At 36.8% G+C, this 25,820-nt stretch overlaps 1 protein-coding gene across 2 annotated transcripts in view; it reads right to left on the bottom strand.

Annotated features, from left to right (window-relative positions):
* The window catches only part of FBXO11 (F-box protein 11), a 73,838-nt gene that overhangs the window by 5,581 nt on the left and 42,437 nt on the right, over positions 1-25,820 (bottom strand). The window contains exons 4-16 of one of the 2 annotated variants that reach the window (XM_062571717.1): positions 25,641-25,785; positions 24,100-24,229; positions 23,005-23,088; positions 22,791-22,923; positions 17,468-17,574; positions 17,255-17,366; positions 12,156-12,262; positions 11,934-12,071; positions 2,303-2,520; positions 1,875-1,960; positions 1,646-1,740; positions 410-532; positions 207-292 (exon numbers count right to left, since the gene is read on the bottom strand). In XM_062571717.1, the coding sequence (XP_062427701.1) occupies positions 207-292; positions 410-532; positions 1,646-1,740; positions 1,875-1,960; positions 2,303-2,520; positions 11,934-12,071; positions 12,156-12,262; positions 17,255-17,366; positions 17,468-17,574; positions 22,791-22,923; positions 23,005-23,088; positions 24,100-24,229; positions 25,641-25,785 (1,564 nt within the window). The remainder of the gene's footprint in view (positions 1-206; positions 293-409; positions 533-1,645; positions 1,741-1,874; positions 1,961-2,302; positions 2,521-11,933; positions 12,072-12,155; positions 12,263-17,254; positions 17,367-17,467; positions 17,575-22,790; positions 22,924-23,004; positions 23,089-24,099; positions 24,230-25,640; positions 25,786-25,820) is intronic. The other variant, XM_062571718.1, reaches the window with a different exon arrangement.

The raw sequence follows: 25,820 nt of genomic DNA, 5'->3' as shown, positions 1-25,820 counted from the left end.
GGCCACACATTCTAGTCCAGACAGGTTGAACTAGAAACGACTCCGAAGTTGAAGCTATGGCTATTCAGACATAGAGATTTCAAAGAAGTTTTAGAAACAATGTGACAGGAACAGTTGAAAAAAAATTAAAAGAAAAAAAGAGACACACAAAAAAGAGCAAAACACAAGCTCTGTCTGTTTAGACATAAAATCAAAATACACTTTACCTGATCTGAACCCCTGAGTACATATGATTATAGATGTCATTGTCTTCTAATACGCCATGTCCATTGTCATAAAAATAAACTCCAACCTAGCACATAAAAAATAAATTATTAGTTTCAGAGTAATAACAGTAATAACAATAATAAGAACATGGAACAGCTTTCTTGGTTTTTGTCTTCTTTTCAACATGCAAAGCAAAACTCACCTGTTTCCCACTATGTATTCTATTTCTCCTCAATACTGGAGTGCTTCCTGTTGTCACCCAGACTCCAGCCAAAGTATTGCTGTAAACTTCATTTTCCTCAATCACACCTTGTCCTTTTTCATGCTAAATACAAGACAATTCAAGAGTTGAGTAAAACCATTAACTGCAAATATTGTTTTTCTGGCTCCAACACGGTATTTCTACTGTAGGAAAGAAATTTCTATCTATTAAAGTATTAATAGATAATAGATATCTATTAAGATAGTAGATATTAATAATATTAAGATACAATATTCTTATCTATTAAATATAATACTTACTTCCACTATTTTATTAATAATACTGCATCATGATTTCGAATGTTTGTTGTAAAATTAAGAATACTCTGCATGTAAATCATTATATTTCCAAGCTCTACAGTAGTATTTGCAAATCTCTGCTAGTAGTTGCTAGAAGAGCTACTCCCCAAGCCACATGTACTCAGACAAGAGCTATGGCATCTGGCACTTCAAACCACACCCACTTCTGCCCACCTGACTGACAGCAATTGGCATGTTACTTAAGGTAACCAACATGTTTGTGCATAAAACTAAAAGTACAAAAGTATTCTCAGATAGGGGAGACTTACGCTCATAGCTCAAGCAAACAGAGGTGTACATCTGTGGCATGACCTTAACCTTAGGTAAGTTTTAGTAGAAATATATGCACATCTTCCTCTATACAAAATCTGACATGGTATACAGCAACCTGACTGCTCCTTCAGTTCAATTAGCAGAGCCCTTGGTTGCACACACTGAAATCTACACTTTATTCCTCAGTTTTACAATACACAACTGTACAGCGAGCTACACGTGTACCATCCTGGAGGGAAAAAAATAATTATTGACGTTAACGGTAAATGCATTATACTCTCAAAAGCTCAACAGATTTCTAAGCTTATTTTTTTAAAAATAACAATGAACTGTTATCAAAGCTAAGCCCTTTAAATGCTTTTTTTCAGAAAAAGTGGCGAAATTCTGCCAGCTATCCTATTTTACTTCGTAAAAGAAATTCAGCTAGGTCTGTAAGACTCTATCTTTTAAATTTCAGTTTCAACATACTACAATTAACCTATTTTATAACATAAGTAATTCAGTCTCATCAGCCATTATAATGGAACACTATATACAGTACTCTTTTCCAACGTTTAGATGACTATAAAATAGATCTGCATGCCTATTTGTAGGTAATACTTACCACATAAATTCCACCATGTTGACCATCATGAATCTTGTTGTGTCGAACTATGGGACAGCTATTTGTTCGAATCTGTATTCCTGCTAATGCATTACCTGTTAGCAAGAATCATATACGTTATATGATGTTAAATGAACTTATATATGTTCATTTTTCAATTGTTATGTATGTAAAATGTTCAAATTTTCAACTGTTTTGATTTCAAGGTGAAGTAAGTGAATTCGTTTACCATAAATGTCATTTCCTTCAATAAGGCCTCTTCCGTCACCAAAGATATAAACACCACCTTGATTCCCGTTAAAAATTGCATTGCCCCTAAGGAATAGAAGTATGCATGTTACAAAATGATTATAATACACTGTACGATACTGTAATATATATGCAGTGCTTGGGATTATGCAGGACTTATATTTGAAACAGACTTTAACAACAGTTTTGTGTTTTTTGAGAAACAGATCAAGAATATATGCAGACAAAGCAGTTCCAAGAATATATGCAAACTGAAAACATAGCTCAACTGAACATAGACAGCAATTTCCTATTTATATAAACAGGAATGTTTACACTTCATTATAAACATATGAATTCAGTTTGCATTTTTCCCCTCCTCATCAAATCTTCTTCTAAATGGTAAAATACCAGTGAAAAAACTGATACCTTATTGTTGGGTCACTGTTTGAGGTAATCCAAACACCTGCAAAATTGTTTGCATAGATTTTGTTCTCTATGAATTGTCCTCTTCCTTTTTCATGAACATAGATTCCTCCAGTCTGGCCATGATGGATTTCACACCGAACTACTGTAGGATTGGCATATGCTTTCACTTCAAAGCCTGCTATCCTGTTTCTATGTATGTTGCAGCTTTCAAAATAACCCTTAAGACACAAAATATGCAAAGTTTCCTGTAAAAGGCCTTTTTTATGTTAAGACAGAACATTCTAAGATACTATTCCTTACCCTCCCTTCCCTCCCAACAATGCAGTCTTTTAAAGAGAAAATAGTATAAAAGCTGACAAAATACTAGTACTTTACACATTGTACCATCCATAACTGAAAGAGCCACTGTATCAAGTTTTTCCTGAAAGTAAAATACTGTATCAAGAAACTGTATTGCTTTGGATATATATTTCAAAGAGGACTGAATTCCAGGTTTGCTCAGCAGCCTTCCAAGGACAAAACTCCTTTTGAAGGCCCTAAAGCCCACAGATCTGCTATCAAAAGTGCAGTACCTGCCCATTTTCAGACCCAGAACAACATATATTAAGAACACAAGTTATTTAAGAAGTCTCCCAAATTTCTTTGAAATGACTGGTCAGAATAAATGCATGTGCATGTAGGAAAGTAGTAATTTTTCCAGGGCTGAATAGCATCCTCCTTTCCCTTTCTTCTGGTCTGAGATGTCAGCGAGCCTTTTTTTTTTTTTTTAATGGTGTACAATTCCAACTGAACACTGCAGTAACAGTAGGCCTATAACCAAACTGTAAATACAACAAATGCTTTAGAAACACTGCATGAAAAAAAGCTATCCAACAACACCCAAACATGCTTATTCCTGCACCTTCTGCTATGCCCATGTGGCAGCACAATGAACGGATCCACTTGAAAACTAACCCAGCAAAAAGGTTGTTCTCTGCCCAGTCATTTCTCCAATTCAGTTCATTCCAGGGTCACACAAAGTAACTGTCAATCCTTCCAGAGCATTTCTTCCGACACAATCTCAGAGTATTTAGATAGTGAACTCAACCTGTTATTTCAGGTGAATTTTAATAATATTATATGCATGTTATGCTGAACTAAAAGAACTAAAATTATACAAAAGAGGAAGGATCACTTATTGTAAATGGGAGACAATCATAAGGTGATGATGTTTTACTTTGTAGATGGGTCTTGCAAGCTCTAACCCAGGCTATCTCCAGCAGAGAGCTGCAGAAGGCAATACTAAAACAGTGCATTTGACATTCAGAGCAGTGCTATTGCTATTACTATTGACCAAAACTGCACCATCCCTTACACCCAAGAATGCATAGTTGAAATGTAATGCGAATGCATCTCGGCTCTTGCTTTTCCCTTGGCTACCTCTCTATATGCTCTCCAAAGCCATCTGTAGTACAAACAATACATGAAATGCCAGCTGTATTTCTAGCAGTATCAGTCCCTCCATGCAAATAATTACTTATTTAAGGAGCTCATACATCTACATATAGCTAAAACATTCAGTCCAAACGGAAAGGGGCTAGACATACTTTAATTGATCTTTGTTCTTAAACATCAGTTATCCTCATAGGGACCTGACACATTTTTTCCTATAGCTATCTAGAGTTAGTTATATAATTAGGAACACTTGTTTTACTAGAAAACTACAAACAGGCACAACAATTTCTCTTATTGCTCTGTGTAACTAATTCCACAATGTTTTTATCCACATGACCTCAGACCTGAGTACCTCTGTTCAGGTATTCCTATCTACCATATGAAATTACTGAAGAAGTTATCGCTAAGCCTACCCCATACAGGAAGTGCTATGTTTTACTTTTTTCTTACTTACGTACTACAAATTGCTGACAGATTTCATCTAACATGGTTTAGTGACAAAAAACCAGGGACATGCATAGTTCAAGGATGAAATCAAGAAAACATACGCTTCTTCCTAGTTCAAGGCTTGCAGCCAGGAAGGGCACTGCACTAATTAAACATGCTCCAAAATCATCAATATATGCAAGTTGGTTCCCCAGTCTTATGGATAAATAAAAAAGTCAAAAAAATTGAAAGAAACTACTTCTCTGAAGTATTCAGAATATATTTGAAGGACTTAGGATTAAAGTTCTTTGTAGTGAGTCAAGAAGCTACTCAAAAACTGATAAGGGAATCTAAAAGAGAGCTCCTTAGAAATGTACCTTCACACCAACATGTGGTCTTTTGAACTTATCCCAAAAGAGAACACTGCTTTCTCATTTTACTTAAAACAAAGCCACAAGCAAAACCTCAGCTGACAATTTGGAATAAAACAAGGCTTAAGCCTCTTAATAAAATATATCATTTTAATTAAGATATTACTTTATGGTCTGGTGTCTTTTTAACTATTTCAATGACTATCTTCTGTTTGAGCACCAAATATGTTGTGACTACAGCAACTGCCTGGATGAAGAAAAAAGGTATTTTAGATGCGCTTACTCACCATCAGTTCAAGTGTCACGTAGAAGCTGCTAAGAAGCTTCATGTCATGCAGTCAGCAGTATCTTTGTGAATCTCAGTATTATTTTTTCAACAGTATGAAAATTCTGATACAAAGATTTTTAGTTCTTGAAAACAGTGTCAGATACAATGCTTTTTTTTTTTTTTTTTTTTTTTTTTTTGGAAAACCAGTGAAAGAGCAGGCTCCTATCACTTGTACATGTGTCTCAATGTATCTACATAACAAGCAATTTCACAGGCAGTGTCAGAAGAGGGCCTACATATTAATGGTACTTTGCTCACTATGTCCTAAAACACCTTTACATCACTCAACAGAGTAGAATAAAAGCATCATTGCTCTCGTACAGGCTCCAGAGGCAGGATCACTGACTCAGAAGTAGATGAGAAACCGTTGTAAAAGCCTCTGTGATTAGTAGAAGAGAGCTCCTTGTAAAGGAGAAAGAATCTAGATCTCAGAGTCCTTAACACACTGCTGGGGCAGAAAATCAGGGCTTTCTATTAAACAAGATCCTACAACATTCAAAAAATATGAACTGCATTAAACCCTATTAAACATCCATTGGAGAGAGCCTGTTCCTTTCTTCAAATTCCATTTACAGTATATGGCTAGCCAACTTGTAGTCCTTAAACTACATGCAGCTGACAACCAGCTCAAGCACAGATCCTTTACAAAGATTTAGAGAGCAGCTATTTAGGTCACGAAGGCCATTGCTCCTCCTGAGCACTGATGAATCCTAAATTTTATACTGCCTCCATCTCCTTTCAAGTATGATTTTTGAGTGCACTGGGTATTTTGGTACTTTTTTTTTTTTTTTTTTTTTTTGACTTGATTACAGTGTATCAACTAACAGTGTAAGAACCTGCAGAATTCAGCATCCTGAAGGGTCAAGCTTCCTTAATAAAGAAGAGCCACTATGACTGTTATGGAGGAAGAAATACAGGATGCACGTGAAAAAGGATTACAATCTTGCACAAAAATACAAAGTGTAAGGAGATTTAAAATATCTAAGATTTTTGAAGTAGAAGCTACTGCTAAGGTATTACAAAGCGGCTCTCTACTCCAAATTTACTTAAAACACTAAGAAAAGCATTAGCTATGGACACAAAATGACAGTTACAACCACCAAAAAGCTGCTGTGTGGGCAGGAAAATACTGCTGTAACCTGTTACACTGTCCAAATAAAATAATTACAAATGAACAAATATTGTACTAATTCTAATGCTGATGATCGCATCCTGTTCAACTTTTTCATCAATGACCTGGACAAAGGAACAGAGTGCCTCCTCAGCAAGTTTCCTGATGATCTCAAGCTGGGTGGAGCGGCTGATACACCAGAGGGCTGTGCTGTCTTTCAGAAAGACCTGGACAGGCAGGAGAGTTGGGTGGGGAGGAACCTTGTGAAGTTCAACAAGGACAGGTGCAGGGTCCTGCACCTAGGGAGAAATAACCCCGTGCACCAGGACAGGCTGGGGGCTCACCTGCTGCAAAGCAGCTCTGCAGAGAAGGACCTGGGAGTCCTGGTGGATGACAAGTTGACCAGGAGCCCGCAATGCGCTCCTGTGGCCAAGAAGGCCAATGGTCTCCTGGGGTGCATTAGGAAGAGCGTTGCCAGCAGGTCGAGGGAGGTGATCCTGCCGCTCTCCTCAGCCCTGGAGAGGCCTCATCTCGAGTACCGTGTCCAGTTCTGGGCTCCCCAGTACAAGAGAGACATGGAGCTATTGGAGAGAGTCCAGCGTAGGGCTACAAAGAGGATCAGAGGGCTGGAGCATCTACCCTATGAGGAACGGCTGCAAGAGCTGGGCCTCTTCAGCCTGGGGAAGAGAAGACTGAAGGGGAATCTGATCAATGTGCACAAGTACCTGAAGGGAGGGTGTCAAGGGGGACAGAGACAAACCCTTTTCAGTTGTCCCGTGTGACAGGACAAGAGGCAATGGGCAGAAATTGAACCACAGGAAGTTCCACCTGACTGTGTCGGGGAATTTCTTCCCTGTGAGAGTGACGGAGCACTGGAAGAGGTTGCCCAGAGAGCTGGTGGAGTCTCCTTCTCTGGAGATCTTCAAGGCCCACCTGGATGCAACCCTGTCTAACATGCTCTAGGTGACCCTGCTGAGCAGGGAGGTTGGACTAGATGATCTCCAGAGGTCCCTTCCAACCTTACTGATTCTATGATTTCACACATCACTTTGCATACCAAAAGTTTAGGTGATAATGAAGAAACAGGTCCTGCACAACTGGGCAGGTTCAGGGGAGAACTTTACACCAAAACCAATTCAGTAACTAAACCTGTTGCACATTTATAAAAAGGTAACAATGTTATAAAGATACAGAGGTTATTTTTTCTCATATTATTTGAGGAATAAACATATTAAAGAAATTATGAGTGTTGCAAGTTTAAATACTCTGGAACTATTTACTGAAGCTAGTATTCCCAAAAGGACCTGCAGATCAAGACAGAAAAACATAAACTGCTAAAGAGTATCTGAATCTGTATCAATTTAGCATGACTGATAACAAAAAGAGGTATTTATAAAAAAAAACTGCCTCCAAAAGCCAGGAATGGTTCCTATTTGAGGGTTGGTGTTGATGCAAAAATCCAAATGCAGCACAAAGACAACTACGTTCAAGATGCGAAAGAAACCCTTTATTTTTAGCACACACAAAAAAAATGCTATTGTAGCAAAACGTCATTTTATATTATACTTTTATTTCAGTGAGCAGAAAAAACAAGCAGTAGTGCTACATTTCTCATTTGGGAGCAAGGAAAATAGAGATTATGTGCTCAAAGCTCAAATTTAAATAAAATTATGGTAGCTTATTCTTACAGTAAATCAACATTTCTTTTTTGCTTGCATACAGTGGCTAACTATGACTTATGGCAAATGTCTGGCAACTTGTCTCATGCACCTGGCAAGAGGGGCCAATGCAGGACATTGCAATGTACAGCGCTGCCAATGCCATGCTGCATTTTTAATGCCTGCTTGTTAAATGGTTGGCACAAGCACTAAGGCAAACGTCAGAATATTGCCACTTTAGTAATAAGAGGTTAAATTTCCACAAGTATCAAAACACAAAGAATAGTCTGAGAACATGAAACTGAAAAACAAAGCACTCTTGAACCTTTCACAACCAGCACTCCAGCACAGCAAACCCACGGGAAAAGAATGTGTAGGGTAGGAATTCAGTACTGGAATGTACTTTCCTCACTTCAGCATGCTACAGCAACGAAAAAATACATATCTGTCCAAAAATAATAGAACAGAAGCAAGAAAAAAGTACAGGAAATATTCATTAATTTGTTTAAGTACACATAAGGATTTGTAGCTGAAAGATATAGTGTCACTTAAAGGATATTTATACTTTCCCGATGATATCATCTCATCAACTCTATCACTAGTGTGATATAGAACAAAGAGTACTTTTTGCCAAAAGCAGACTTTGAGATGAGGGGGAGGGAAAAAAAAAAAAAAGAAAAAGAAAAAAAGAGAGAAAGAAAAGAAGAAATCCTTTCAAAAAGTTTGTAACTAAGGAACATCTCAATACTGGAACTGGGACATTCTTAAAGACATCTATAATTTGCCCTGTTTTTCCTCCTACTTATCAAAATTTCTCCCAAACACATACAACAGTGTTACTGGATTCAAGGAAGATTGAGGAGAAAGTTGTTTTGTAATTGTTGTTGTTGTTTGGTTGATTTTAACCCAAGGTATCACAAAAACCGCATCAATTCTGCATGTAACATTTCCAAATCTGGAACAACAACTATAAGACAGGAGAATCAACTCTAATGTCTGTAGCTAAGATACACATTATTCGCATTTTCTTTAATGTGCTATTGTTCTTTTCAATAAGAAAGAAAATTTCTTTGTACTGTGTTTACTTGTGTTATCATACTGGTTACAGCACCAGAATACAAAAATAATTGAAATACACATTTGGAATAGGTTTTCTACCTGTAAGAAAATAAATCAGTTTTGATTTCAAATGAGCCAAGCAAATAGAGTCTAGTTCACTATTCTTTAATATTTTAACACTCATGTATGCAATATTTCAATACTTAAAACCAGAGGTGGCTCAGAGCCAGGCTTTCCAATTAACCCTGAAGCCTACGTATATACACCTCCGTGTGTGTGTGTATGTGTGTATCCACTGAAGCAGATTAGGAGTGCTTATACAACATATTAATACAGGCAGTGGCAACCTCCAACACCAAGGTAGCATAAAATAAAGGCATAACTTCTTAGCTACTGCTCTCTGAAATGCTCTCTGCCTTTCACTTACATATGAAATGACAAAAATCTGCCAGACCACTGCTGCAAGGCATTCTTCTGCACAGGTGTAACCCTGCCCAAAAGAGAGCAAATATTCTCGTTCAGACGCAAGAGCAAAGAAGATGAACCTATTGGAGCAGAATCCCACTGCAGAATCCCACCACATTTAACCTTCCATTGGCAAGAAGACTTTAAGCCAACAGCAAAGTAACAGCAGAGCATATCCTATCTAGTTTACACAGAGACCAGGAAATTACAAATCAATCAGCTGCAACTAGTAAGGCATTGCTCCTTTACCTCCCACCCCCAGTTCCCCAGAAATTTCAATGGCATAAAGAAAACCCTTGCTACCTTTTATCCACAGCAGATCTTCTATTAATACTATTTTCTGACTGACAGTGCTAATCGAAAACAAACAATTTTGGGTTAGAATTAAAGCAACAGAACAGCCACTTACAAGGGAACAAAGCATTTCTCCCTAACAAGAGGGAGTACAGAACAGTATAGAAAAACCTCATGTAGAAGTTCAGCAGGAAAAATAATGCAATTTAGTGCCCGAGCTGATAAACATTTAGATTTCAAATACAGGAGTAAGATTACTTTAAAAAGTCTGACTATTGGTTGAATGCAGCAACCACTGAGTGAATGTGATAACTTAATAAAAATGAATATCTTCTGCAGTTAGATATCTAAAAATGCTGAATGGGCTGGAGGGAAGAAGAGAACATCAAGAGGTAATACGTAGAAGGAATATGGAAACAACAGTGGATCAAAATGTTGGAAGATAAAAATGAGAAAATAAAATGAGAAAACATAGCTTGGATGTAACTGGATCTATGTTTCAAAAGGGTGACTTTGGACATACTCCACTCTACTAGTCAAAGCCATTAGTTTCAATGCTTGCATTTTTACAAGTTTTGCTTTGCCCTCTCAGGGGAGTAAGGTCTACCAGCAAACCTACTCTCTGATGATAGAAGACACTTACAGAAAACGTGCTGATATAATATATGAGATCTAATTAGTCTTCTAAACAAAGAACAGGCCTAACATATATTTAACCATAGCTAGTCAAGAACCATGTCAGGTAGCAAGGCTAGGAACAAGACATACAGAAGGAGATATGCACTAGTATTCCACCGTGCATCAAGCAAACATTGGGTTTGACTGACCTCGTTCTTGAGCGGCTTTCTGAAATCACATTTGTTACAGTGAGGCTTTTATTAAAATAGCTGTACAACAACAAAGAATAGGTTCCTATTCATCTTAGGGCTCTTATTTTAGGGCTATAAAGATGATTAGAGGACTGGAACATCTGACCTTTGAGGAACGGCTGCAAGAACTGGGCCTCTTCAGCCTGGGGAAGAGAAGACTGAGGGGGGAATCTTATCAGTGTGTAAAAATATCTGAAGGGAGGGTGTCAAGGGGATGGGGCTAAACTCTTTTCAGTGGTGCCAAGCAACAGGACAAGAGGCAATGGGTACAAGCTGAAACACAGGAAGTTCCGTCTGAATATGAGGAGAAACTTCTTCACTGTGAGAGAGACAGAGCACTGGAAGAGGTTGCCCAGAGAGCTGGTGGAGTCTGCCCCTCTCTGGAGATATTCAAAACCTGCCTGGAGGCAACCCTGTCTCACATGCTCTAGGCGACTCTGCTTGAGCAAGGGAGTTGGACTAGATGATCTCCAGAGCTTCCTTCTGACCTCAACCATTCTGTGATTCCGTGATCTATAACACCTTTAAAAATGAAAACCCAAAGCAACTGGCTTTATAGCTTAACCCGAGTTACACACAATTCTTTCAGTTCTTTTCCAACTCCTATAGCAGTATCATCAGATTCTGTGGTACCCTTGTGAAGGCAAGAAGGAAACTGAAATCTTACTGGTTTTGAATGCTGATTTTTACTATACTAAATCTAAAATTGAGTAGTATTAACTTCAATAGCCTTTAGTTAATTTGAGCTTTAGTTCACCATACTTTGATCATATTTTGCATTTTTGAGGTGCTATGCACATTTGTGTTCTTAACTACAGCAAAGGAGTAAATGAAAGAAAACTTTTGGTTTTGCCAGCTGGATGGGAAGAATTGGGACTTTGGCATTCAAGTAGGCAAAAACAATGGTTTGGCATTGTTTGGAAGTCATGCAGAATGTTCTGCTAAAATAAATCAGCAAATAATCTTTTATTTCAGTGGCAAAAATCTATTCTGTTTTTTGGTTCCAGGGCTATGCGCACTCATTACAGCATTACTTTACATGTACACTGTAAACACCACTTTCAACTCATAGAAATAAACATTATGATGAAAGAAGGCTTAAATTCCTAAGCAAAATTTTTTGCTAAGGTTCCACAACTAACTCCATGTTAAAGAAGTTTTCTTCCCAGGGAAGGTGGGCGTACTCTGTTTCAGAAATGTAACATTAAAAATAAGACTAAGTGTCCACACAACATTTTATTATGTTTTCAAATCTTCCAGGCACCTTGATAAAGGTACAGAATCCTACAGAAAACTTTTCTTTGTTCTGCTTCAAAGAAAAGAGTGAAGTTACAGTATAAACTATTCCAAGAATTATTTTATCACTGCAATTTAATTTAATAGAACAGGCTGTCAATCAACTGCAAAGCTTGCTTAAATCTTTTTCAGCTAAATTCATCCTTAAACTGAAGTGAAATTGCCCACAAAAGGGCAAGAGAAGAAACACTAAGTGTATTTTAAAATATCTGTTCACAAGTAAAAGCATGACTTTTAAACACATTCCAGTGATGGGCAGTAAACTTTGTTCAGCTATGCAATATCTACATTTCTTTCCTCAAAAGAAACATATACGTTACCATGCCATGGTCAAAAGTGAAAACGCCAACATCACGTCCATGATGAATATGATTCCGTCTGATAATGGGATTTCCATGGTTTTTAACCCAAATCCCTGCTAATGCATTATTGGAGATCTCATTGTCCTCATATATCCCCTAGGAAATGAAGTAGTAAGTCAAGATGGCAATCAATAACAGTAAATAAGTTTACCAAAATACAGAAATTGATATAAAAAATACCTGTGCATGGTCTGTTATATAAAGTCCAACATTTTCACAGTCGCTGATGTTACAGTGTTTAATAGTAGGACAAGCTCCCTGGCCACTAACACATACTGCAGAGCCAACTGGAAGAAAACAGTACAGTTACCATAGCTTCAAAGCTTAGTGTGTTTATAAATAGTCTGGCAGTGCTCTCGTAAGAAAAGTCAGTGTGAACTGGTATTTAAAAAAGATTTGGTATGCACAGTGCCAAAGCATTGCAAATCAAAGCCAGAAAAAACACTAATATCATTTTGAAGATGTGAAACACTGAGGTGGAAGGTGCTTTTCAGGGAAAAAAAAAAAAAAAAAAAAAAGGAAAAAGAAAAGAAACAAAAAACAAAAAGAACAACAAAAAAACCCCTCACTCCTCTTCCAGGCTTACACAGCTGCATGGCTGTCAAAACAGATGATAATTTATATAATAAACCATACTTATGAAAGCTTTTGCTCGTTTATTTCTTTACATTAGGCACACTGTATACTGACAATTCACAACAGACAAAGGATAACAAAAATATAATAAAACCCTATGCTAATTACCTAACTTTAATTCCTTTAAACTATTAATAATCCAACCCTTTAAAGAGTCCCAAAAAGCAATTTTGTAGCATTCCAGAAAAAAGATACACTATCTAATTAAAGATGATCTGAAGATTAACAGCATGATCTACAGCAAAGAACTTCACACTAGAAATCCATAGGTCTCTTTGCAGTCAAATTACAAAGCTCCTTGCTGTAGTTCCCATGGATGATTTCAACTATTACATTATTGCCCCCCCAAAACCCAAACTCTTCAGGCAGCTCAGACTTGAACCATTCAAGACTTTATCAGATGAGCTCAAGTCCCTGAATTGCAGGGCAGGATGAAAGCATGATATTCTGTGCCCACTAAAATCAATGGCAGATGCACACTGATTTCAGAATGGCAAGGTTTCATCTCAAGGGTATCTGGCCTGTATTACAAACACCTTCCTTTCAATTATGCATTACTAAATAAGCAAGCTCATACTACATGTCCATTAATAAGCTTTCAGATCACCTTCAAGCATAGTACCACACAGACTACATTTTAGTATTTCAGATTCATTCACAGAGGGTTTTTTCCTAATCCTAAAGGAAGCATTTCTATTGTCTAATCTGACCTTATGAATAACATAGGGCACAAGAATTCTCTGAATTAATTCTGCTTCATTTCTACTGGCAGGGACTTCAGTATCTTTTAGAAACAGATTTGATTTAAATATTTCCAGTAATTGAGGAACTACAATAAAGCTGGTAGTAGAGTTTTTACCCTGTTAATTGACATTTTAACTTCTGAGTTCCTCTATTTTCAGGATCCTGTTACTTGTTCTCCTTTTATCAGTGTATGCTATACCCAATGTATATACTTAGCTAAAAGCAAGTTACCACTTCAGACTTCTTGAAAACTTGATGAACTGTGGCTGGAACGCTTCTCATTATGAATCAAGTTTTCCACTTTGTCCTTTAGAAACAGTTCAGTGAAAAATCCTAAGTCTTCAATATACTGCATTAAACTATGGACACCAGGAAAAAACACTTTATTCTGAAGCAGGCTGAAGCAAGATCATGTTAGTTCTTTTGACCACTTTATCACAAAAGAGTTCCTATTTGGTTGTGTACCTACAATGACCCTTCACTTTTTCCAGCATTACAACTTCCCATCATAGAGGACTACCACGCACATACAACTGGCTTTTTATGCCTGGCTGTGCAACTTTGCATTTGTCCATACTGAAGTGAATACTGTTCACCAGAAGTCACCTTCCAAGAAGGATTTGGCAACCCATCCTCTTGAATGGTGGATTTACAACACCTTAGTCTTAATCATCTACAAATTTCATCAGTATGCATTTTATTTCTTCTCTGCAAGTCACAGAATGTTGAAGTGGCTTAGAGTCAAGAAGTGATCTCTTGATCCACAAAAAAAATTTAATTAAACTGCAAGTTATTTTTAATTTATTTAATACATCCTGTGTTAATTCTGTAACATTCTCATGTCTTAATCAAGGCTCTGTATGGTCAAGTCAAATGTCTTTCAAGGACCTACTTTATACTAGGAATGCTGCCTTTTTTGGTCAAAGATGATCAAAAATACTAACTGCAATGCAAGCATTACAACTTTCTGTAAATACACATTAATTTGTTTCAGTTATAAATTCTAATTCTTGATTGACCAAATCCCTGCATTTACTACCGCATTATTCTACCCAGGATCAATGGGCAATACTAGCTGCCATACATCATCTTGTTTAGTCATCCCCTGTCCCAGGTTTCACCCAGGTTTCAAGTTACTGCTAATATATAATAATAGAATCCAGAAGATTTCTTGGCCAGTTCTTTTTAAACTCTTGCATGATTTTAGAATGTCTATTTTTACAGCTGTTTAACCTCATCCACAGTTACTGTCAGAGTGGAACGCATTTCATTATCCCTCTAGGGTACAAGCGCATTTATCATTCCTGCCTATTCTCATTAAATATGGAGCAAAAATTACACAACACTTTGCCATTCAAATTCTTCCATATCTATGATGGATAAGTATCACTGTTGAAACTCCCTCTGTTCCCTAAGTTAAAACTTCAACATTATCTCTTCTAGCCAGAAGTTAGATCTTGTCTTCATTTTTCAAGGTCCTTTTTTCTGTGTGCGAGGAGAGGAGAGTTTGAGCAGGGAGAGAGAAGCATCCAGTTCCCACAGTTTCCTGCAGTTCCTAGCTTCTGATTCACATTAAACACGTTCTCATTTCCTACATTCCATAATTGCTTTTATTCCCCTTTCTTCCTCCTCCTGGTCACATCCAGGAACTGCAAACTTTTGGGAACCCAGTAGGATGTTCCAAGAACATACCTCTATCATGATTTGTGTTTTTGTTTTGAGCTTTTATTCCAACTCAATTGACTTCATTTTTATTGTGTGAAATTGGTCCTTCTAAGGTATCAAGTACATATTACTGACATGGGCTTTAGTTTGTTTACTTTTGACTGCACACACTTAAGCAATACAGGGAGGAAAACACACCCACACACATTGCCATCAACTTCTTGATTTATCTATCCAGATGAGGACTAATACAGATTTCCTATACAATGGATGCAATAGAACATCTAGAGTCAGGATCTTGCCATTTAAATTTTATTATTTCAAAAATGCTTTGCACTGGTAGCAGGAAGCCTCCAGCCTAAATCACTCACACAGCTCCCACCTCTGCATACAATAAGAACTTTACATGACATATATTAAAAAAAAAAATGCTTTAATGTAATGAGGATCCATCTACGAGGATGTCTACAAATATGGTATCAAGTATGTGCTTAAAAAAAAAGTGATTTTTGAATGCTCATGGATCAGTACTTCAGAGATGTCAATGACTTGGAAACAGGAATAGTCTCTTCTAGCGGACTGTCATACTTCCTCCCTTTTTACACACACTCAATACCTCCTGAAGAGGTTATAATAAAACTTGATAGGATTAAAAAAAGTCAATAAAAAAAATCAATAATTGATACATGTTGGTAGTACGGCCTACACATAGCCTCTAAAATTGACCAGAAATTTTGATTTGAAGACAGAAGCAAAAAATATCGTGTAGAAAAAAAAAAAAGAATCAGCTATCCAGAGGATTAAAGAGGGCAAGAGTCTACAATTCATCAGAAATTATATTTCATAATAAACATTAACCATGGAAATCAAAACTTAGTTTTAATAAATCATTTTCACAGAAAAAGCAAGCACTACTACTAGCTTATATAGAAGCACATGTTTTAACATAAAGCCACGTAGATCTTCAAACTACTTTTGTAATCAAGTTGAATGTGGTCCAAGAAATTAATCCAATTCTTCTCATTCAATATTGGGGTTCCCAACATTGTGTAGGAACTTAAAAGAGCAAATTTTCTTCATATACTTTGCTTTCCCGGTACTTAGCACAAAGAGGAAAAAGATACTGAGAGCAGCTAGCTGTCTTTTGTTCTTTTTAAACACCTCTGCATGTTAGCTGATCTGTTCCAACAAAACTGGGAAAAAGGTGATGAGAAGAGTCTGGCTGCCTTGATCAGCAGTGAAATAGTGTTTCACAGCCTGAAAGCTCTAAGAAACAGGATGTCTCTCTCTGTAAGACACAGAGGAGGAATACTTACACTCTCCTTGTTACAGAGTTCCCTGAAGAATTCCCTCCTATATAATTCCTAGCAGAAAAGTACAGTTTCTGAGCTGAGCAACCATTATACACAGCCTGCTGGATTCCATTTCACTAGGCAAATTCAGATATGTGAAGTTTGTGTTATGATTTCCACGCAAAGACTGAGCATTTTAATTCTCCTTGACCTTCCCTTTCTGATGCTCTATTTCATCTGTTCGTTTTCAAACATTTTAAACTTGTCATATCTCTAGTGCCTGTGAACTGCCATATATTCTCTGGTTTCCACTTTTTCCTGAATCCAGAAATCAGGTAGTATAAATATTCCTTATGATCTCTGGTAGTGAAATGAGTATTCTGTCTTCCACACTATGCATCTCTTCTGCCACTATAGCTAATGATTCCTCTTATGTGTACAGGAAATCCCTTCCGCTCTTGATAGAAAATGAACATAGCATACTAGTTACAGCTCAACTGTTTTAACACTGTCAATCCCAATACTGCATGTAGCACTGAACCTAGTGTAAAAGTCTCACGCCCTCATCATATACCCTATCTCCTGCTACTACAACCATATATATACACACACACACACACACACACACACCAAGAAACAGATACTTTAAACCTGATAAGTGACAGGAATGCGATTATATAAAATGCGTAACTGCCCAGAGAGTTCTGACTGGTTCAGATAGAAGACTAAGACATAATCACATTGGTCTTAGACACAAAGAGATCACTGTAATAATGCTATTTCAAGGTAGTAAGGCTTACAAACCTGTATTAAACACTTGCATCAAAAAAGAAATGTAGGAACAATGATCAAAATCAATTTTTGTACTGCTTCGATGTTTCAGCTTAAATTAGCCTGCTTTAAATACAGTGTTAATTTCAAACAATAAAAAAACCCACTAACCCGTACAAGTACTTCGAATAATACAGTGATCTATAATTGGACTGCAGTTCACGGTAATCTCTAAGCAGTGGTGTGCATTATGGTGCTGAGCAGATTTGTCATCAGGATTGAACTGAAAAAGGAACACAAAAATATAAATGTAATATTTATATTTCATTTGAGTGGCATTAAATGAAAAACATTAAAAGCTCTGCTCAAGACTCAGACTCTTACCCTGATTGTCATATACCCAACATAAGCATCTTCAGAACCCTCCATAAAAACGAAGGTAGAATCTCTAGTGTTTTCTATTATGACTTTATCTGCTACTTTTCCAGGTGCTGTAAAGAAAACAAACAAAAAAATTAATCTCAGTTTATGCCAATGAAAACTCCTCAGACTTGCACAATTTTTTCAAATCAACAACAAAAGAAAACAAAGACTATTTTCATATAAAATTCAATAATATTGAATAATTGAATAATTCAATAAGCATATAAAAAAGTCTTACTGATGAAAGAATCTTAAAACAGAATTTCAGAGACAATCATGAAACTAATCTTTAGCTAATACAAATGAACTAGCTTAGTATCTAGTACCATGAGCAAGTCTCTTGTGCAGAGCTCATTTTTTCTGACTTCTAGTTTCTTACTCCAACTTTTAAGTTGGAATGGTTCCTCCATTAAACTACTAACTGAAAATCTGTGCAATAAAACAGCAGCTACAAAACAGTATCAACTGCATCTTCTGAACACAAATTAAAGAAAGTTTTAAAAGTTTGGTTTCTAGTCTAGCAGCACTTGTAATTCCATTGTGAAGTATAGTTTATTTTGATATTCAAAACCCTTTTAAAGCTAACTACATACATTCCATCACCTATTTGAACCAATTTAAATATCTACTTAGTAATCCGCCCATGACCCAAGAGTGACCTCCCCACTTTCCAATGAAAGAATTGAGAGTTTTGCAGCAATATCCTCTTTATTATTTACAAGACTCGTATAATTAAATTGAACTATACCTTTGAACATATGTAGTGAAGGCTTCAAAACAGTTAATTTAGAAACTCCTATAATCTGCAATTTGATTTCCAGTATTAATAGTCTTTATGCTTTAAGGGGAAAAAATGATTACTATTGCAAGAGCCAGCAGAGGGAGCACAAGTTAACAACCATCTTAACATTGGTGTAAATTCAGTGATCCTCACCCACAAGCAAGACTGCCTATCTGATTCCAAATACAGTATTAAATATGCAAGCCAAAAGCAGCCTTCCTCAATATATGAAACAAAGATCCAAGTTTCATATATTATAGCAGATCAGATTATCCAACTGCAGCTCTAAACCATTTTGAGCTATGTAACAAGAGACATACAAATGTGGCCAGGTATTTCCCCTCAACTCCGTATTTTATTGCAGAGCCAATGCACAGGGTTTCTCATCAGCAAATCTCTTCCTCTTGTCTGCTGACACCGGTACAGACAAGTGGTATGTCCTGTTCTTTATCATTCAGGCAGAAAGGTGCCAGTCAGAATGAAGCAACATTTACATCATTCAGCTTGTTCTCACTATCTAAAAGACAGATCTTTGCTTTCATTACTGCAAAGCTGCAAATATTTCAAGGTAGTCTAGCTCTTCTTTATACCACTATTCCCTTAGTATCGGACAGTAACTGAAAAAGCCTTTGATGAGGACTTGCATCATTATCGTAAGAAACATGTTTCTACTGCCTGGTAACATTTCTATCTAATTTACTGTTTTTCCTCCATGGCACAAAAGCTACTGGCATCCACACATCAGTACACCTCACCGCCCTAGCAACAGTTCTACAGTTGAACTAGAACCAGGAAACAAATGGAGTCCCTGGCAGGAAAAAAAGGAGCCATAAACTAATACCAGAATACATGTTCCCTCCTAGGAGGCAGTGAAGATTTGTACTTCACACCGGATACTCTGAAAGACTAAGTGAAGCAGATTGATCTGTGGAACTGTGCTTGGAGGCATCTGCCATGCATTTGTACAATATTCTCTACGGGTCTCTCTTTCCTCTCAGCATAGAAGTTGTATTATGGGCCTCCAGATTTGGGAAGTCCTAGAATACTCATTATGGTAAATACCAATTAGTAAGATCAATGCATTTGGGGAAAAATCACCAGAAAACGCTGAAAGGGGAACAGGACTTGCTCAAGCACTGGTTGCTTTCTAAAGGCATCGAAGGGCCTCTCTGTGACAGCCTGCTGAATCTTTGTGGAAGAATTACTTACAGAAATAGCTTGATTCCAGCTTTTTGCTCAAACCACTCTAAACAGATAAATCAATACAAGAGGGAAGAAAAAAAAGACACACCAAAAAACCCCACCTGCTTATCTATTCACCTGGTACTTATCTAGCCTTCAACACAGGACATCTGTTATTAGTAAACTCAAAGGGAAAGAAAGGGACCACTGATTTTGTAATTAAGCAAAAATACACAGTTAATGCTCCTAGAAAGTCCATCTTCCAAAGTCTAAAGGAGTCACGTTGTATGGGATCAGAGGGTGCAGTGAGCATACGAACCAAAAAGTGACCATATAGAAGTATTTTAACAGGAAGCCTAAGTCAAGTGGCTGACTAAAGGAATTAAAAACAATTTGGATGCTGACTCAAAATTGTTTTATCCCTCAAGAGAATTAAAAAGTTTAGTTTTCAGTAAAAAAAAAAAAAAAAAGCTAGACTGTAGGAAATAATCATTGCAAATTTGTTCAACAGTGTCAGGCAAAAATGCAAGGATCCTTTTAGATCTTACAATCAGTAACACCTATGGTTAAAGAACACAGCTCAAAACTTATTTTAATATTGTTTTCAATCAAAAGATGTAGAACTGGCACATGAAAGGTTTTTCTTTTTCTTTCACAAAGTGAAGTGCCTTATTCTGACAAAGTCTTTATTATTTTAGGTTTTGCTACCCTTAAAATTATTCTTCTGTTACTACTTACTTCCCTCCTACTTCCCTTTTTATCACTTTTTTTGGTTCCTGTATTGGAAAATCCTTTAGCAATCCCTTTTTGCACTTACTTGCACATTATTTAAGTGAAATAGAAAAGTAAAAGGAAAGAAATGAAAGCTATCTCTCTCAAAAAACAGAAAAACTACATATTCAGTGAAAATTCTCACATTTGATACGTCAGTAAAACTGCTGAAACTCAGCTAGTAAGATATCTTTGTTGTATTGAGTAACAGGACTCCATGAAAGGTCCATACTCCTGCATAAACCTCCCTCATACTTTTTTTTTTTTGCATCCAATATCCTATAAAAAGTTTTGTTGTTAATATAAAAAGCCCACACATATTTCAGCTCACTGAACCAGACATACCAGCTCCAAGATCTTGTCTCTTGCCTCCAACTTGAGAGCTTGGATAAGCCATACTAAAAGTAGTATCTCTAATGGCTTCTTTATAAACCTAACTCTTTTTCCCTTGATCTAAGAAAATAACCTTAAAATTAACATAAGGGGGGGGGGGGGGAAGAGAGCCAGGTGCTTTCCTGTAAGAAGATTTTTCTTATATTAGAAAGCAGAAACTTCTTGAAAGCTACAGGGATGTAAAGCTGACTTTTTCATTACCCTATGCTTCTTCAGAAGTCAGCAGAAGGAACCATTGCAGAAATTCTAGCAGAACTGCAAAGGGATTTGGTGCTGAAACCATTCTGAAAAGGGTGCCAGACAGAACAGTAAAGAGTTCTCCAAGGCTTAGTGGTTCACTTTAATTCCTGTTTTTTCCAGACAAATGAAAATTGACTCCCTTTAAAACAGTACTAACTGCTCAGTGGAGAAAGTGGAGAAAGTCTAAGGAAGTGAAGATTGCAGTGCCAAAAACTCAAATACAAACACATCTAGCCTCTCTGGATTACTCCTGGAGATCTTGTTCCCAGAGACAGCTATTCCATTACAGAAGTACACAATGCAGATCTCTTGCTTAAAGAATTGTACTTAAAATGACTGCTTTCCTGAATAACATGAGCAACTTCAGTGGAAGGGAACGACTGAAGCAGAGGGTCTTTAAAAACTTAAAGGGAGCCAGATACATAAAGAAATCCAATCAGGTATCACAGATTTCATGAAGTAATGGAGACATTTCATATCTTAGAACAGTTCTGATACAGTTTCTTCTAGATTTTAAACACTGAATGTTTTTTGCCCTACTTGTACTAGGATCTAATATTGTCATCCTCTACCTGAAACAGAAGCCAATGAGTATTCTGTGATTTGTCTAAGGCAATGTCTGTATTAGCAGGTACTGTAGCACCACTTCCATTACACTACAGAAACAAACAGTCCTGAGAATCAAAACCACACATGCTGAAGGGTAGCAGAGGAAAGGGATCATGACTTGGGACTAATTCTAGTGTGTTCCTCTTGACTGAATGCATACTAGCTATTAGAGTACGCTAAATGTACTCCAAGAACTTTTCTTAGTTTAGTCTCATCTAAAAGGAATCCAGTGTGTGCTCCAAGACACAAACTAAAGCTCATAAAACGGGATTTATCAGGACAGTAGCTTTAGAAGTGCAATCGTGATCTAAGTTGAATACTAACACAGCAGCACCTTTAAAACTTGTTCCTGCAGATTAAGACTAATACTGGAACCACCTCACTTAATGGTTCAAAATTGTTCTCAATGCCAAGACCATAAAATCCAGGCAAGAAATGCCAGAACTGGTTTACTCAGTAACAAAACAGCTGAAATACTTCTGGTATCCAGAACAAACAGGTATCTGAAAACTTTAAAACCAAACACATTATTGCTTTTACCTCAAAAAAAGCAGAGAGCTACCATTTCACCGCCAGGTTCCCAATGAAGCAAGAGCTCTGAGACCTCTTAACCATGATCTTTACCACTCTGCACTAAATTCTTGCTATTTTACTGTGCTGCTGAGGATTGCCATGCCCACAGCAGGGGACAAGAGAAGCAAACAGCTCTCCTTAGGCACCACAATCTGCAGGCAAGTATATTACCTTAGATCAACTTCTTAAAACTTTCAGAACAGGAAAGGTTTACACTTCTCTGCATAGAGGAATCTCCATTAGTGGAACAGTTGGGAGATGAACAGAGAAAGAATATCCAGTGTCAGAACCTTCCTGCTGGGTGCTCTCATTTCCTTCCTGAAGGCAGAATTATGATGTTAAAAGAAAATGGGACAGATGCTAATTTGGGCTTGCTCCCACTGCTGGATGCTACTCCAGAGATAGGTTATACATTAAACAAATTTCATAATGACCACCTGAAAAAAAAATCTTAACTGCAGTCATGTAACTGAATACACTGACAAATTTAATTTTTTCTCCCAGTGAAATAAAAAAGTTAGTTATTTCAAGAACTAACAAGTAGACAACAGTACTTCAGTCTGAAGCAGTCAGTTTTTGGTTAGTGACACTTGCATAAAAACAGTTATTGACAAGGCTCATGAACAAAAAGGATGTTTATACAGGAAATTTAATATACTAAGAGTATTTTTGTAATGAAGGAGGTAATGAACACAAATTACACTTTGAGACAAAGATGTTTTTCAGTTTAAATACCTGCACCAATCATGGTGATTGGAGATTCTATATATATCCATTCATCAGTATATATTCCAGAGTGAACAAAGATAAGTCCATCAAAATGAGCTTCTTGAACTCCACCAAGAGCATCCTCAATGGTATCATAATACTAGAAGTAAAGAGACAAGTTTAGACAGATGCAGAAGATGCACATGTATAAGTAGTATTAAGAACTGCTTTAGAAACATACCAACATATTTTCTCTTCCTTTATATCTTGCAGGATTACTGTAGAAGTGTTCAGCAAAACCTGGCTTTACATGTGCTCCTTTGTACTGAAACAGAAAAAAGTTTTATCATAAACTTGCAAGCAAATAGATCTCAATACATAAAGATATCTGAATTCTTAGACAAGAGATCTACCAATCCCCTACTTAACAAGTCATTTACTTGTATCAGCTAGCTCCAAGAATAAAGGATTATATTCTGACCTCCAATATGAGCCACCCAATTTGGAACGATGACATCAAAAATACAACAGTCTCGTAAGAGTAATCAACTACACCAAGAGCCTAATTTACACAGCTAGAAGCCCCTGAAGCAACCGACAAGATGACAACAAGCTCTTTGTGTGTCTTATTCACTCCACAAAAGATATTTCCATCTTTTGATTTTGCTGCTTGCTAAAAGGAATGGCATTTTATTTGGGGAGGAGAAGAAAAAAAAAAGGAAACTTATACCTTTGCAACTTGGTACCTGGTTTTCAGTACAGAACTAAGCAGCTAAATCAAGTATTTCTATTTTCAGAGCTTTTTTAGCTAAAATATACAGCATTATATAATTAATTATAACACATATGCCTAGTTATTTTGTTTAATTCCACACTTACAGTTTCCAAACATCATGCCCAGCCTCTCACAGTAACTTTGATACTTTGGATTAGAGGTCCAGTCATGAACATGCCTTAAAACACAACCTGTTCTTGCTCCCATCATGTTAGCTATAAATCACTACTTAAGCCCAAGTGATATTATCAACATACTGCTTAGTTTACTGAAGGAGAAAGCATATGAATTTGATGACCAGTGTACATATCGGTTTATTAATACGTGCGATGACAAAAATCTATCTGAAAGTGATTTGCAAGCCACAGACCTCAAGAACCTTCCACAGAGCTTTAGTGATGCAAAACCTGAGGGAAACTCAGGATAGAAGAGTAGACACTGACAATACACTTTGGCATGTTGCATCTCTCTAAAGAATACCTCAAAATATAAAATAATTTAAGACAGTCCACTATCATGTAATTGCTATTGTTAAATTGGAATATAAACGAATACTATTACCAGTTGCTGAAAGCTCTCTTTCCAGGGATTTGGATGTTCATATTCTTCTGGATTAATCTGATAAAATTTACCAGGTTCAGGATGCATCATTGGACGTGTGTACTCAAATACTTCCATATACAATCTTTTCCTGAGAAGTGCCATTCAGGGGAGAAAAACAAAAAAACAAAAAAACAAACAAACAAACAAAAAAAACCCAAGAACACACACTGATTACTCTTCCATTTTAATATACCTCAAACATTACAGATGGGACTTTTCAACAGCATTTGCCATACTCAGTAACAGTGAATTTGACCAAGACTGGTATCAAACACTAAAATGCTTCAATAAGATTTCTCTTTTGAAAACCTGATCATCCTCAACATTAGTAATTCTTCTTTTCAGATCATCTTATCTGCTAGAAGTTGGTTGGACAGACCTCTGTGGTAATAAAGATTTTGGCATATGTTCAAGAGTCCAAGTAACCATGTCCTTAATGCGTATCCTTCTTCTGATGGTGTAAAAATTAAGCAATTTATTATGTAGTTTGTGGAGTCAGAGTTCAATTGTATATCAGTATAGCTTAAGCAGTGTTTTAATACTTAGGAAAAAGTTAACAATATAATAAGATTTAACTGAAACAAAAATGTGTCTCACCTTGTCAAAAAGAAGGCTGAAAAATGCATTCATAGAGGAACAAATGATGCACCGCATTTCAAAAGATGTATAATGTGCATCATTGGATACATTACAATGGCTTAAGGCGGGGGAGGAGGGAGACAGAGAAACACCATAAGCACAGAGCAATTGGATTTTTTTGATCAGTGCTAGAATACAAATAATTTCAGACTCTACCCTGCTGACACCAAATTGAGCTATGCAGGATGACATGAACTATCAAAAGTAGTAGTTCAGCTGACAAGACATCCCCAAGATTGTCTTTTAGGACAGAAAAAACAATGTTTTGCGATGTTATGCTCAATTTCATTCTTGTTCTTAAATTCTGGTCTTAATCTTTATTTTTTTAAAAAAAACAGCATAAAAATTTGCATGCCATTTTTGCCTATAAAATTTATTTAGATCACATTTATCCTAGGCTGTCCATAACCCAGGGGTGGGGAGGGAGGTAGATACATAAGGGGGAACCCAAGGTATACAGTCGCCATTAAAAAGTTTTTCAATCCAGTACAAAATTTTAAGTATGAGTTTAAAAAAAAACAACTTGCACTTCACATTATGAAATATGTTTACTGTTCTGTGTAAAGGAGTACAATTCTCACACACCTGAAAAAGGATAAAGAGAGGAAGGAGGAACGGAATGGCCACTGAATTTTAGACAGCCATTATTTAAGTAGGATATACTACAGAATCAGCAGCTTTACTCAGATATTCATAAATAACCAGTAATACGTATGCAAATCAGTCACGTAAGAAACAAATGGTTTTAATTCAACTAATTGTAATTCCTAACCAACATTTCATTTTTTCCTATTGTACTTGGCATCTTGTACAGCACATCTAACATTTCTCAAGATAATCAGGAATAGCTTTTCACTTACCACAAAATTGGATCATTAGCCAGCTCACTGAAGCGTTTACACACACAAGCTGCTCTACAGAGATCCTGCTCCAGCAGGTAGGAAAAGATCTTTAGAACCACTTCATCTGGCAATTTTTCCTGAAGATACTGTTCTGCAGGCGCTGCTATTAAATAGTAATCTGTGTAAGATTATTGATGG

Source organism: Rhea pennata, chromosome 3 (assembly GCF_028389875.1).
Source record: "Rhea pennata isolate bPtePen1 chromosome 3, bPtePen1.pri, whole genome shotgun sequence".
NCBI classification, from domain to species: Eukaryota; Metazoa; Chordata; class Aves; order Rheiformes; family Rheidae; genus Rhea; species Rhea pennata.
This window is presented reverse-complemented; position numbering and strand designations above follow the sequence as displayed.